The sequence below is a fragment of the Frieseomelitta varia genome, unplaced genomic scaffold (genome assembly GCF_011392965.1).
Source record: "Frieseomelitta varia isolate USP_RPSP 00005682 unplaced genomic scaffold, Fvar_1.2 scaffold_1011, whole genome shotgun sequence".
Taxonomy (NCBI): domain Eukaryota; kingdom Metazoa; phylum Arthropoda; class Insecta; order Hymenoptera; family Apidae; genus Frieseomelitta; species Frieseomelitta varia.
The window spans coordinates 137868-152541 of NW_025108653.1; the positions used below are offsets into that span (position 1 = coordinate 137868).

Here is a 14674-nt window from a genome sequence, read left to right on the forward strand (position 1 = left end):
TAGAATACACTTTGACATAATAAAATAATTGACAATTAAAATAATATAAGTACAGCTTTCTTTTCCAGCTACTAATATATTTTTTTTTTTTGATAGAAATTATGTAAAATTCTTTATTAGCTCCATTAGGTCCTGATCCAATGCCTGGTAGTTGCCCATCCGGCTACATTATGTGTACCAGAGATAAACACTGCGTACCACAGTCCTCACTTTGCAATGGTGTGCCAGAATGCAGAGACAGATCCGATGAAGAAAATTGCTGTATGTAGTTATTTCTAATTTTCACGCATTTTACTTAATACTATATAAGATACAATTATTTTATTATTGAAACGTATAGTGTTTCATTATTTATACGTAATATAATACATAAAATATTATCTCAATAATTATGTTATTATATAGTATATCGATATATTTTACACCTATCATTTTCAGACGGAGAACCTTCTCATCTCAGCTTGAAGACGTATCCAAGCGAGCAGGTGATCAAAGAAAGTAAGTTTGGCAATACACGATGCAAAAAAAAAAAAAAAATAAACAATGGTGTATTACACACAGAAATTTTACACAACATCACGACTTATGAGAGATCGATTAATAAAAATTTTGATTACTTTTTTTCTTGCCTCGGTCAGATCCAGCGAAGCAAGGTAAGAACTACGAGGAACAATACTCGCGCAAGTAACGCTACGCAGTTTTTATTTTTTTGATTCACGAAACAATGTGATTAATTTTTGAAATTACGGATAATCATCCGAGAGAACCATTTCACGCGTTCATAATTACACAATACATATTAGAATCGTCCATCGTCTGCGAAAAGCTTCGTGTTGATTAATTTGTGATTGTCGACATACACAGAGTGCATGCGGACATGGTCTAAAGAAAGATCATTACTTTGCAACTTAATATTTTAATAATTGTTTCTTGCGAGCGTTCGTTCACAAACAAACACCACGTATCGTTACGTGTACATCGTTTTCACTCACATTTGAACAGTAAAACTATTCTCGTCGCTGGACTGCGGATGTTTATGCAAAAGCATATTTTAATATGCTAACTAAAATAACTGTCTTTTTCAATGTAATTAAAATGCGTATATAAATATAAAAATATAGGAAAAAATTGTATTCGCAGTCGTAACACAAGCTGCTTCCGACAACGTTACAAAATCAATTAATACAGACCAAGTAACACGTAACGTAAAGAAGACAGCCATCTCCCAAGAAACTACATTCTTCTTTCACGAAAAACAGGTCGCGAGGTGGTGTTCCAATGCCGCGACGAAGGTCCACTCCGCGCGAGAGTTCGCTGGCTCCGCGGGAACAATCTTCCTCTGCCACCCGGAGCTCGAGACATCAACGGACGTCTGGAAATCCCGAACATCCAGCTGGATCACGCGGGGCTGTACGTCTGCGAGGCTGTTGGCTTCCCTCAGTCGACTCCTGGCCAACAAGTGACGGTGTACCTAACCGTGGAGAAGTTCGACCCACCAGCAACGAGCAGACCTCACGCGTGCCAGTACGACGAGGCCACCTGCAGCAACGGCCAATGCATCCCCAAGCCGTACGTGTGCAACGGTAGGCTAGACTGCACGGACGGTTCCGACGAGATGCGTTGCAGCCCCCACGGCTGCGAGCCGAATCAGTTCCGCTGCAACAACACAGAATGTGTGAGCAAAGTGTGGCGCTGCGACGGCGACAAAGACTGCGCCGACGGCAGCGACGAAGAGAACTGTACACCGAACCCACCGGGCTCTCCCTGCCGGTACACAGAGTATGCCTGCGCCAGCCACGACCAGTGTATACCCAAGAGTTACCACTGCGACCTGGAGAGAGATTGCATAGACGGTAGCGACGAAGTAGGATGCTCGCCGGTCTACATAGTGAGGCCACCTCCGCCGATGATCATCCTGTCTCAAGGGGAAATATTGATCATCACCTGTACAGCTATCGGCGTGCCTACCCCTGTGATCAACTGGCGTCTGAACTGGGGCCACGTCCCTCCAAAGTGCACCATGACGTCGATAAATGGAACTGGAACGCTCACTTGCCCGGACATCCAGCCAACCGATCAAGGAGCCTACTCCTGCGAGGCGTTGAACAACGCTGGCTTTGTAATCGCCACGCCTGACGCCATCGTGATTGTGAACAAGACCGGGGGAGAGATTTGCCCCAAGGGGATGTTCAATTCTGAAGCTAAAACTGTGGACGAGTGTATCTCTTGCTTCTGTTTCGGCGTGGCTACCCAGTGCCACAGCGCCAATCTGTTCACCTATCACATTCCCCCGCCTTTCGATCGGCACAGCGTCGTGTCGGTGAGAACCGAGCCCAGCTTCGAGATTCTCAATGACGTTCAGCTTCAGATTGTCAGGGGCATCGACAGAGACGGGGTGCAGCTTTACGAGCCGAACACGCTCTCCTTCACGTCGAGGGCCGAAGAGAGCGTCGCCTACTTCGAAATGCCTGAGATCTATCACAGGAATCAGTTGAAATCCTACGGTGGCTATTTGAAGTACAGGCTACGTTACAACGGGACTGGCATACCGAACTCTGCACCGTCAGTTATTCTCACTGGAAATAATTACCGATTGGTGCACGAAGGGCGGCAGGCGATACCAGGTTACGATAACGAAGAGACTGTCAGGTTCTTCCAGGACGAATGGTACAGGCAACAAGGAGGTACCAAGATCCCTGCCACCAGAGAAGACATCATGATGGCACTGGAGAACGTGGACAATATTCTGATCAAGTATGCACATCAGTTTTACCTAATCGTGATTTACCAGCGTCCTGTCAATTTTGAATAAAATGTTTCTTCAGCAGACGAGATTATCTGTTATCTGTTCAAATTATATTCATGCTATAACTAACTAACACAGCATTTCATTTGTAATTCCTTCTAAACGATTTACATTATCAAATTCTACTTCTTAACAGATTTTGTGGACTCGTGTATCTATTTACTTTTAATATGAACTCATGTATTTTGAATATGAAAGTCAGATATTCAGTATCAAACAGATATTGCAAACCTTTCAACTGTAGTGTATCTCTTGCCAAATGTCATTTGTTGTTTTAACCGTTGTTAATAATTTTAATTAGTAAAGAGGCGCTTGAAACTGACGAAAGAATTATTTTTATTTAGAGTACAATACGACGATTCTCCATATCTGGATGTCCTGCTCACTGAAATAGTGATGGACACAGCTGACGTTAGAAACACCGGACTTGGATCAGCCTCTTATGTAGAGGAATGTGAATGCCCTATCGGTTCGTATTAATTTGATTCGATAAGATCAATAGAAAAATTTTTTTTAATCTACATCCGGAATGATTGTTAAAAGTGATATTTGCATAGGATACACCGGCCTGTCTTGCGAGCAATGCGCCCCTGGATATCAAAGACGAGAATCTGGCCCTTGGCTTGGTCAATGTTATCTAGTCCAGGGTCCTCCCGACTGTCCTATAGGATACTACGGGGATCCTCTGAGGAATGTTCCTTGCCAGATGTGCCCCTGCCCACTCACCAATCCATCCAATCAGTAAGACAATGCATCAGTAGACTGTGGATGTTCATCAAAACATTTAAAAGAGCAACGTATATCTCAAAACAACTGCTATTAATACATAAAAAAATTTCAAGTATAAAGATTACTGATTTCTACATATGTAAACAATTAATGTCAATTTTAAGCTTCTCCCCACTACTGTGTTTTTGTAATTTTTAACTGTACAATTATAAATGTACAAATATCCGCAGTCCAACCAATTAATTAGCACAAAATCCAAGATTTTGCTACGACTATTTGTTAATGTATTTTGAAATAGATTTGCCCGGACGTGTCATCTCGGATCGGACGGTCAGCCAACCTGCGATTGTCCAGCAGGATACGTTGGTCGCAGATGCGAAAAATGTGACGTGGGATACCGAGGAAACCCATTTATTCCAGGAGATATGTGTGTCCCCGTATCTCGTTGCGATCCTGACGGCAGTCTTCACTCGATTGCGGATCCCATCACCGGCAGATGTCGATGCAAGGTATTAAACTTCGAATTTCTATATGCTAGAAGTCCGATGTTTGCGAAAACGATAGAAAATTTCTTCCTCGCGTTAAAATAAATTCGTATAACGTATTCGATATTTCGTTTACGCTGTCGTTTAACTCGGAAATATTCCTCCTCTGTTAAAAAGTAAGTATAACCCGGAATAGAGCCGAAGTGATTATAATATTGCAAAGGTTCGATGATGAATTTTGGCACGTTGGTTCACAGCAATACGCGACCGGTCTTACTTGCAATCAATGTAAGGCGAACACGTTCAATTTGGCGTCGAAAAATCAATTTGGCTGTATCAGCTGCTTCTGCATGGGCATCACCGACAAGTGCGTCTCCTCCAACTGGTACAGAAGTGACGTGAGTATATTTCAAGCAGCGGTTAATGAAATGAATTTTAATTTTCAATTAGATTCCTTTTAATTCTGCCCTAAAAAAAAAAAAAAAAAAAAAAAAAAGAAAGATTATCACACACGTCTTTTACAGATTCGAGTTTCGTTTACCAACTCCATCAGAGATTTCTCTTTGATCGAGTCCAAAACACCAGACAGTCTACCAATCACAGACGGTATTCGGTTGGACACAGTCGGTCGCGAGATCATCTACAACGACTTCCCTAATCGTGGCAACAACGACGTCTATTACTGGCAATTGCCCAGCATCTTCCTGGGCGATCAGGTCACCTCCTACGGTGGAAATCTCACGTACACTGTCCGCTACGTTCCGTCACCAGGTGGCCAGAGCTCGAAGAACAACGCCCCGGACGTTGAATTGATCAGTGCCAACGACATCAACCTACTCTACTTCTCCAGAGAGTTTCCCGAACCGAATACTCAGCAAACCTTCACGGTCCCCCTGCTGGAACAATATTGGCAACGTAACGACGGGACACAGGCTGACAGAGAACACCTGCTAATGACATTGGCTGACATGCGTGCGATCAGGATCAAAGCAACGTACACCACGCACACCGACGAGGCTGCCTTGTCATTGGTATCCCTGGACACGGCCGATAAGTACAACACGGGCAGAGCCAGAGCCGTGGAAGTTGAGGAGTGCTCATGCCCGATCGGTTACAAGGGACTGTCTTGCGAGGACTGCGACGTTGGATACACCAGAGCCGGCCAAGGTCTCTATCTTGGTACTTGTCAACCTTGCAGCTGCAACGGCCACTCGAATCAGTGCAATCCCGAAACAGGGATCTGCGAGAACTGCGCCCACCACACCACCGGCGACTTTTGCGAGGTTTGCGAGCCAGGATACGAGGGTGACGCCGCTCGAGGAACTGCCGACGATTGCAGAAACTCCGGATCGCCTACTCCATGTTTCTGCAGCGAGGAGGGTTCACGCAGCAGGTACTGCGTCGGCGACAGATGCGACTGCAAACGAAACGTCGAGGGGCCTCAGTGCAACAGGTGTCGTCCAGGAACGTTTGGACTGTCCGCGGAGAATCCGGACGGATGCAGCGAGTGTTACTGCAGCGGGCTGACTGACCAGTGTCACGAGAGCTCCCTGTACGTTCAGCCTATCGCCATGTGGGTCTACGACAATCAACACCGGTTCACTCTGACTGATTCGACCAGGCAGGAAATCATCGATCATCGTGATTTCGAATTGAACCTGGCCACGAACGAGATCGGGTACCGTTACCCGGACAACAGAGGACGCAGACTGTTCTGGTCCCTGCCGCCAATCTTCACTGGCAACAAGGTGAAGAGCTACGGAGGAAATCTGAACCTGACTCAACATATCACTGCCATACCCGGTGCTCAGACGTACAAGGATCAGGATATTATTTTGATTGGAAACGGGATTACCTTGTTCTGGACGAATCCCAATGATATTCAACCTGACATTCCATTGAACTACTCGGTACCGCTTAGGGAATCAGAGTGGAAACGATTGACCACCGAGGGGCCGCGAGTCAGCTCCAGAATCGACTTGATGGCGGTTCTCTCCAACTTGGAGGCGATTTTGGTTCGTGCGTCGCACAGCGAGGGAATGAGGGCCACCTACATTAGTGACATAAGCATGGACACAGCGGTGGAGCATGCGACTGGCAACAGAAGAGCTGTTCAAGTGGAGGTTTGTCGCTGTCCGACTGGTTACGTTGGAACATCCTGCGAGTCGTGTGCCAGAGGTTACTACAGAGACACGAACGAAAGATCCGTCAGTTACTTGGGCTCCTGTAACCCATGTCCATGCAACAACAACGAGGAGAGCTGTGAGATGACACACACAGGCCACGTGAAATGTCACTGCCAACCAGGTTACGTTGGCCAATACTGTCAATACAACGGTACGTATGAGACAAACTATACAGAGGATTGAAGAATGTGTTGCTAAAAATTAGAGAACGGAATAAAACTTAGATAAGAATGTAGAAGCAAGATAAACCTACACAGACACCCTAGGTGACTGCGTTACACAGGACGTATTTTCTAAGATCATATTAAATGATATGATGACTCGACTAAAGATCCAGATGGTGCATTTTTGAAAAGAATGGTCTGACCTATCCACAGCAATGAAAAATAATGATCTGTCTTAGGAATGTGACAGTCACTATTAAAGTCGTAATGATAGTATTACTAGTCCTACAAATAAAAATAATAATTAAAGAATAAGAGCAGTAACAGCAGTATAAGTGGTAATAATGTATACAGTAAATCGCAGAAGTATTTGTACCCATGTTCTCCCAGTTGCCAACTTTGAAATTTGTTGTGTAAGAGAATACGAATCAAAGTCGACAATTCAGAGGATAATACACGAGTATTTCTATGACTCACTGTATAAAATTATGACGTTCACGGAACAAGCGACATTAAATAAAATATTTCGCACTTTGGGTCGATTAGATGAACTGATGGTAAGTCTAACGCCAATGACGGGCACGGTAAAGGCAAACTCGTGGGTTCTGTTCACGTGCAATTACGAATCGCCATACTCGCTTTCTATCTCTTTCACAATGACACCGTGTGATGATTGGCCAATAACCGCGTCCAGCAGCCCACCAGGGCCCATTGAAAGAACAGCTAAAGGATCATCGAGAAGCTGGAACGTTTACGTCCGGCAAAATCCTTTCAATGTAGTGTGCTGCATCAGGGACGTTCACGGACAGGAATTGATCAAAGTGATGACGACAGTCAAACCAGGTTTGACGGACCAAATTAAAGGAATATATTCGTGTTTGTCCATCTTAGAAGGCTGGAACATCATGGTGTTCATCTTCATTGCTCTTTGTATTGCTGATTCATCATTGGATAATTGTCTTCCTTAGTTACACTCACAATGAAGAGCATAACTGAATCATGTACCACGGATTTTCATCAGTGATGTTCTTCATCATATGCAAACACAAGCATACAGTTGTACACTGTTGACCGCTTTGTACATCTTTTGTCTTGTCGATCATACCTTGGTTGATGGGCTTCTTCTGATATCCAAATTGGGTGTAGAATTTTAGATGAAGGCAATCAAAGCCTCTTTCATTATCTTCATTTATGTGTTGCTATGTTATATGACTGAAAGACTTTGAGGACTTGCATTTTCTAATCGGTATTGTGTTTCTTACAGAAGGTAGCACCACACCGTCTAGCACAACACCTCCTCTCCCACCAAAAATTGTGGTTCACATCAGAGGACCTGAGTTCCAGATCATTGAAACAGGAGGTACCGTTAGGTATCATTGCTCAGGAAGATCTGTAGATGAAGTAAGTAAAATAATCATAATTTTAATATATAATTAATAAATATTAATAAATAAATACTGGTTAAACAATAGTATTTGATGTACTGAACGTTTCTTGGAACACAGGGATCTCTGCATATCAGATGGGAGAAAGAAGGTGGTGAACTACCAATTGATAGAAGCGTGGATGACAGTCATGGCTTGTTGATTATTCGAGACGTAAAAGTATCTGATAGCGGCATTTATGTTTGTCAAGTGAGCGATGGAGTGCATGTTGGCTACAAGAACGTCACCCTCACTGTTGGAGGTAAGATGAAGAGAATTTATCTACTGAATAGTGTTTGGGAAAATATTTTAGAAATATTATATATATCAAGTGTCATGTAATTCACTTGGACGCAGCTTTTCCACAAAGTTTGCTGGACATCCCAGGTATACAAATTTTGTTTTAAATAGCAGTAGTAATGACAGTAGTAACACATTAATATAAAGAGTCCCATTTGCATCTATATTAATAATAACAACGTTAAAGTGCCTTGATTTCATTTGAATAATTGTACTGCAATATTTAAATGGTCAAATCCAGCTGTACCAAGGATTGTCGTCGAGCCACCATCTTTACAAGTAGTAGAAGGGGAACCAGCAGAGTTTCGGTGCGAAGTCACCGGAAATCCACCGCCACAGATCGAATGGGTTCGCGTCCATGGCCCTATGAGCTCAAAAGTAATAATTCATAACGAGATTCTGATGTTCAGATCTGCCTCGAAGTACGACGCCGCCGAGTATAAATGTCTGGCAAAGAATAACGTTGGCTTGGATGAAAGATCCGTCATTCTTCACGTTCAAGGTGAACGCAGCGTGATTAAACATTTCTTCTTTCTTTATAAATTGAAATCAAAATTTCATTGTTGAATGTGAAGAAATCACACAAGAGAAGGAATCTTACTACATTTTAATATGTACATTTTTATTTAGTTTTGAAGATGAATACATATTCATAATTTTAAAACTGTTATTTGTACATAATATTGAAGTTATAGAACTTCTAATTTTCTAATAATCTAATTTAATAACTTTTTAATTTATATATTTTATTTTGAAACATTTTTGGTATAAAATCAGTTTTATTAAATATGTAGATGCCTGAAACAGAAATATTCGCTACAAAGACAAAATAATCCTCACGAGATGAACATCTTTGTCTACAGAAAGGCCCCAAACAACTGGAATACCGCCAACAATCACTCCGCCACAGTGGACGGGCCAAGTTGGAGAAACAATTGTGATAACGTGCGTGTCGTCTCAAGTGGCCAACGTCACCTGGTCTAGAGAAAGATTTCCACTGCCTTCCACAGCCAGCCAACGTGACGGTGTCTTAACGATTGTAAATCCGACCCATTATGATTCCGGTACCTACGTTTGCACATCGACCAGCTTCATAGGAACAACAACCAGCAGGACTATCAACATAACAGTGATGCCTGAGAGGCCAAGACCTGTCAGCGTAACACCTGAAAGACAGACTGTCCCTCAGGGCAGTACGGCTGAAATAAGGTGCATAACAAACGGAGAACCCGGCGAACACGTGAGATGGAGCAAGTATCTTCAACAGCTGAGCTCTAACGCGCAACAAATCGGAGATACCTTAAAGTTTGTCAATATCCAAATTGCTGACAGAGGTATATACGTGTGTCATGTGACTGGATCTAGCGGTAGTCACGAACACAGTGCCATGATTGAAGTCGAACGTAAGTCGAATATCTATCTGAGTATCTAGACTAGTATTACACATACCTGTATACACATATTTTGGGTTTACATTTCAACAGCTAGGGAACCTCCATGGGTGGAAATCTATCCCAGTAATGTGCCTCCAGTCACTTTGCACGGGTCCACGGATCTCCAGTGTCGAGCAACTGGAATCCCTACGCCGGAGCTACATTGGTCCCATGAAAATGGCCGACCATTCCCTTTTAATATTAAACAACTTCCTGGTGGCGTTCTGAGACTTGCCAACGTCACAGAGAACGACGGTGGCTCTTACGTCTGTACAGCTGTCAATAACATCGGTTCGACATCTGCAGTAGTATACATAGAAGTTCAGTCCGTGCCAACCATCAATATATCGCCGCAGTCTGGAATCTTGAGCGTTAGGCCTGGAGATAGAGTGCGATTACTCTGCAGCGCGAGTGGACTTCCGCAACCTAGGGTCACTTGGAGCAGAAAATCAAACGTGCCGCCGTAAGTTGCTTTAACCTGTTGTTCTTCTTGGGTCAATATGAGATATATTATTAAACAATAACTAAAATATAATATTAAATAATTGGAAAGTAAACCGGAGGTAATTGACTAATGGATCATCGTTTTGCAGTGTTGCAACCAATGCATTGGCAGACACTCCTCATCAAGCCGTTTACGAAATACACTCTGTTTCTTTGAATGATGAAGGTTCATACATTTGCCACGCTATTAACGAAGCAGGGAGCAGTGAAGAGCGAGTCTACATCAGAGTGGAGGATCCTATAACTGTACGTGAACAGAAATTGATTCTGTGAAGTTTGTACAGTGGCTCATTTCTTGTTTCATACATGTTTATAGTAAATGTATTGAAACTTCTGGATTTGTCTCAAACTTTACCAATATAGTCTTTCTATATTTACGCACATATTCTAATTATAAAACGAGAATTAATGAAACGTTGAAATATTCGTTATAGGACGACAGAGATGACAACAGTTTGTCAAAGGACTATCTCAGGATCCCCGATGGTGGCAAAGTAGAAATGCGTTGCAACATACACGATTACAACGGAAACAGGATTTATCTTGATTGGAAGAGAGCGGATCACAGTCCTCTGCCAGCTGGTAATATCGTTGACAATGGTGTGCTGATCATTCCTGTTGTGAACAAGAGCGCTGCTGGAGATTATGTTTGCACCGGAACGGACCAAGTTGGCAATGTCCTCGTCAAGGCTACCTTCCACGTTGAAGTATTATGTAAGATCTGCCAAGATTTGTCTTCCATGCGAAATATGAGAGCAAAAGTGGGCTAAGTCCAGTATTTAACAAACTGAACAAATTGAAGTTTTCTTAGTCCTGTATGGTTCATGCAGCCTAATTTATTTTTGCTCTCAGTGGTTTGTGAATTAAACAATCACAGCGTAAAGAATTACTCTTGTGTATTCCTCCAGCTCCTCCAAGAATCGTATTAGTTCCGCCAAGACAGATTGTTCTTTCCGGAGAAAATCCATCAATTGAGTGCCGTACAACTGGGGATGAACCAATGACCATCGAATGGGACGCCATAGGGCGTAGCTTACCTCACTCGGTTACACACCATCGTGGACTTCTTCAGTTCCATGGAATCACTTATTCTGACGCTGGAAAGTACGTTTGTAAAGCTACCAACGAGGCAGGAACTGCTGAAGCTGTCGCTGAAGTTCTGGTGAATGGTACGCAATGCCAAATTTCACCTTTTAGTAATTTTACGCCAACCCATTTATTCAACCTGGTGTTTGTGTGATAGATATTCACTACTTCGTGATGATGTTTCTTCTTCACTCACATATTCACGTTCAAATAAAATATAATATGATGACTGTTATGATCTCTTGCAGAACATGGGAACGAAGAGGTAAAAGCTGATCAAAAAGATATATTCACATATGCTGGACAAGCTGTGCGTTTGCGATGCACGATCGGAGAGAAAGCTACCGTACATTGGTCCAGGGAAGAACAGCCATTGCCACCTGGTGCTAGGATCGTAGGAGATTACTTGGAAATACCCAGAGCAAGACCGGAAGACAGCGGAAGATACATCTGCCAGGTTCAAACCCCTCATGGAGTCTCTAGCGACTATATTAACTTGAATGTTTCACGTAAGTTGAAACTTGTGACTCTTCATCCATCGTGCATGGTTTTCTTCTTTCATTCTTGCACTTCTCATATATTCTGGATACAAATGAAGTACGTAATAGAATTAGATAATCTAATCTGATCAAAGAAGTAAGAGTCTGTGCTGTATTAGATTGCTTCTGAGCATAAATCATTTTGAATTGAGTTCAATTCAGTTCGATTTAAGGATCAAATCATCACCAGCAAGTCATCAAAACGCAGGTTGGGTTGGACACTGTTTTTTATTTATGGTTGTCGCGGTATTGTTTATTAGTAGTTAATATGCATATGGATTGTACGCGTGTGAGCCCGGCGCAATGCGGGAGACGCCGTTGCATCTGCAGCGTTCAAGGATGCTTTCTGTTGGATTACTATTGCAACATGAATGCTCTCGTCTATCCTGATAATCGCGAGTACTTCAACAGCAAACGGTGGATTCGCCACTATCTTCAAAAACCAAGCGGTTTGTTTTGTTTCAAATTAATGTGTTCCTGATGTGTGACGTCTGTTGGACAATTAACGCTTTTTCTCCTCCTTGTTGAACGAGATCAACGCTTTTCGCTAGTCGTTGACTTGTTCACGAAATCCTCGCGAAAGTGTTAATAAAAATCTTCATCCTGTCACTAGCTTGTATCTCAAATCATCATGCGAGCACCAAAAGATTGAGAAAAATTAGAAACTCTTGCACAGTGATTGTAGAGACTTGGCAGTTAACATCTTAGCAAGGTAATCAAGCATCTTCCACGTGTATGTGTTACTCTGTAGAGTAGCCTGCTCCTGGTCCATATGGTATGCAATTGTCTGTTGTCCTCCGATTGGATTCATCCTAAACTCAATATTGTAGGAGACACTTCATAGAAAGGGGTTCACGTGTGCACGTCTTAAGAAAAACTTCCAATGCAGCCTGCTGATTTCGTTGTTTGTATTTTAGCTACCACAATGCCTTCTGTCAGCGTGGAAGTCTCTCAAGACCCGGTGAACATTGGCGACAACATCGATATACGCTGTGCATGCTCTGGGACTCACAATCCGCGTTACCACTGGTCCCGACCTAACCATCCTGGACTGCCAGAAAATGCTCAGGCATACGGGCACATTCTGAGATTATCTAACGTGGCTGTCAGTGACAGTGGACTGTATAGGTGTACCGCGGACACTCCCGAAGGCATCTTTGAACAGGACTTCAATCTCGTTGTCCACGGTAAGACTTTAGGTTTTCCAGTATCTTAATCTTTATACTTCATATAAAAGTAATTAATATAACTTTAATCCTCACGCTTATGCTCGCAAAATTCTGCCTCGATTGTAAGTACACGATAAGTTCAAGGCTCCAGAGATACAGAGTTTCAATCGAGGATTCTTTCACTAGGTGGAAACAACGACGCGCCAGCTATTGAAACCAAGAACGCTCCTTACGGCTCCAGCGTGGATATGGATTGTCGTCCAAACATTGACCCACCGATGAAATTCCACTGGAGCAAATTGGGAGGCATTTTGCCATCCAATGCTCAGATTTCCGAGGTACGGAGACTTGTAGTATCATGGCGCGACAAGTGGCTTGTCGACAAAGACGTTGTGGCTCTTCTTTACTGGCTTTTCTGTCATAGAATAAATTGAAGTTAACCGACGTCAAGGCAGACGCTGCAGGCACCTACATCTGCACTGTGAGCAACGATCATGAGAACATAGAAATACCAACAGTACTTGTGGTAACAGGCGTAGTCCCGTACTTCAGTCAAGCTCCTCAAAGCTATATCGCTTTACCACCGCTGGCTGACTCCTATCTGAAGTGCAACGTCGAGATCTCCTTCAAACCACAAAGCTACGACGGTATAATTTTGTACAACGATGAATCTAATCGTGGAAACGATGCTCAAACTGGAGACTTTATCATGTTATCACTGGTTAGGGGCTACCCACAATTCAGGTAATTATCAATAATTAATTTCAAAGTATTTCAACCACATTATTAATGTATTATTTTTATGCATTTAAGTGGACAAAAGTACATAAAATATCTATTTATGTAATTTTTTTACTCTTTTTCATTTCTCCAGTTGTATAAGAACACAAATTTCCTTAAATACTCGCAGTCCATTAATAACAATTTTTCTACAATAGCTTTGATCTCGGCTCTGGACCAACTATAATTCGAGCAGAGAAACCTGTAACACTCGGAGAATGGCATACTATAAAGCTCCAACGTCACAGGAAGGAGGGAACCATGTTAGTCGATGGTGAAGGACCTTACAAAGGTATTGCAGCGGGAAGAAAGCAAGGATTGGACGTGAAGTCGTTATTATTTGTCGGTGGAGTGCCCAGTGATAAAATAATCTCCAAGTATGCAGAAATCAACAGCGGTTTCGTTGGCTGTATCAGTAGATTGGTGATCAGAGAGAAGGAAATTGATCTAATTGGTGATCAAACAGACAGCTTTGGAATTACTAATTGTGAGACTTGCGCTGAAAATCCTTGTAAGAACGGTGGTGTATGTCAAGAAGCTGCTACGAAGAATGGATACGTTTGTCTATGTCGTGCTGACTACAGTGGAAAGCACTGTGACTATGTCGGCCAGTCTTGTTACCCAGGTAAGACGGTTTTCAATCATTCTGTCTTTTTGCGTTTTCTTCTTGAGTATATCTATACAGTCACGGTTATTTTTGACTCCAGGTGCGTGTGGTGAGGGCGATTGCGTGAACAAGGAAACAGGCTTCGAATGTTACTGCCCTTATGGAACAACTGGAGCTCGTTGTGAGAACACGATGAAGATCTACGAACCAGCCTTCCATGACGATAAATCCTTCATAGCACACGAAACGCCTAAAGCTCTCAGACGGTAATTATCTGCATGATGCATGGCGCATGAGATTAAAAAAGTTAGCCCAGTTTCTCTGTTGTATGCGTCCTTTATTTTTTATATTTGTCAGTAGAAAAGAGAATTAGAAAGTTTTTACCTTAGAGTTTTCTCACATGTTAAACGTTTGATTATATACGTATGTGTTTAAATGTTAATCGCAAAGACTCACTGGAGG

General features: G+C 42.6%; 1 protein-coding gene across 22 annotated transcripts in view; it reads left to right on the top strand.

Moving 5' to 3' along the window:
- The window catches only part of LOC122533726 (basement membrane-specific heparan sulfate proteoglycan core protein), a 112524-nt gene that overhangs the window by 96794 nt on the left and 1056 nt on the right, over positions 1–14674 (top strand). For 18 of the 22 annotated variants that reach the window (XM_043665398.1, XM_043663759.1, XM_043663930.1 and 15 more), the window contains 25 exons: positions 121–261; positions 439–498; positions 639–653; positions 1260–2754; positions 3151–3275; positions 3364–3547; positions 3834–4044; positions 4278–4418; positions 4545–6357; positions 6917–7213; positions 7635–7771; positions 7876–8056; positions 8336–8596; positions 8958–9497; positions 9579–9990; positions 10121–10277; positions 10466–10745; positions 10940–11200; positions 11366–11626; positions 11917–12105; positions 12574–12843; positions 13012–13163; positions 13250–13569; positions 13764–14230; positions 14313–14478. In XM_043665398.1, coding sequence (XP_043521333.1) covers positions 121–261; positions 439–498; positions 639–653; positions 1260–2754; positions 3151–3275; positions 3364–3547; positions 3834–4044; positions 4278–4418; positions 4545–6357; positions 6917–7213; positions 7635–7771; positions 7876–8056; positions 8336–8596; positions 8958–9497; positions 9579–9990; positions 10121–10277; positions 10466–10745; positions 10940–11200; positions 11366–11626; positions 11917–12105; positions 12574–12843; positions 13012–13163; positions 13250–13569; positions 13764–14230; positions 14313–14478 — 8536 coding nt within the window. The remainder of the gene's footprint in view (positions 1–120; positions 262–438; positions 499–638; positions 654–1259; positions 2755–3150; positions 3276–3363; positions 3548–3833; positions 4045–4277; positions 4419–4544; positions 6358–6916; positions 7214–7634; positions 7772–7875; positions 8057–8335; positions 8597–8957; positions 9498–9578; positions 9991–10120; positions 10278–10465; positions 10746–10939; positions 11201–11365; positions 11627–11916; positions 12106–12573; positions 12844–13011; positions 13164–13249; positions 13570–13763; positions 14231–14312; positions 14479–14674) is intronic. The other 4 variants (XM_043663846.1, XM_043665483.1, XM_043664343.1 and 1 more) reach the window with 3 other exon arrangements.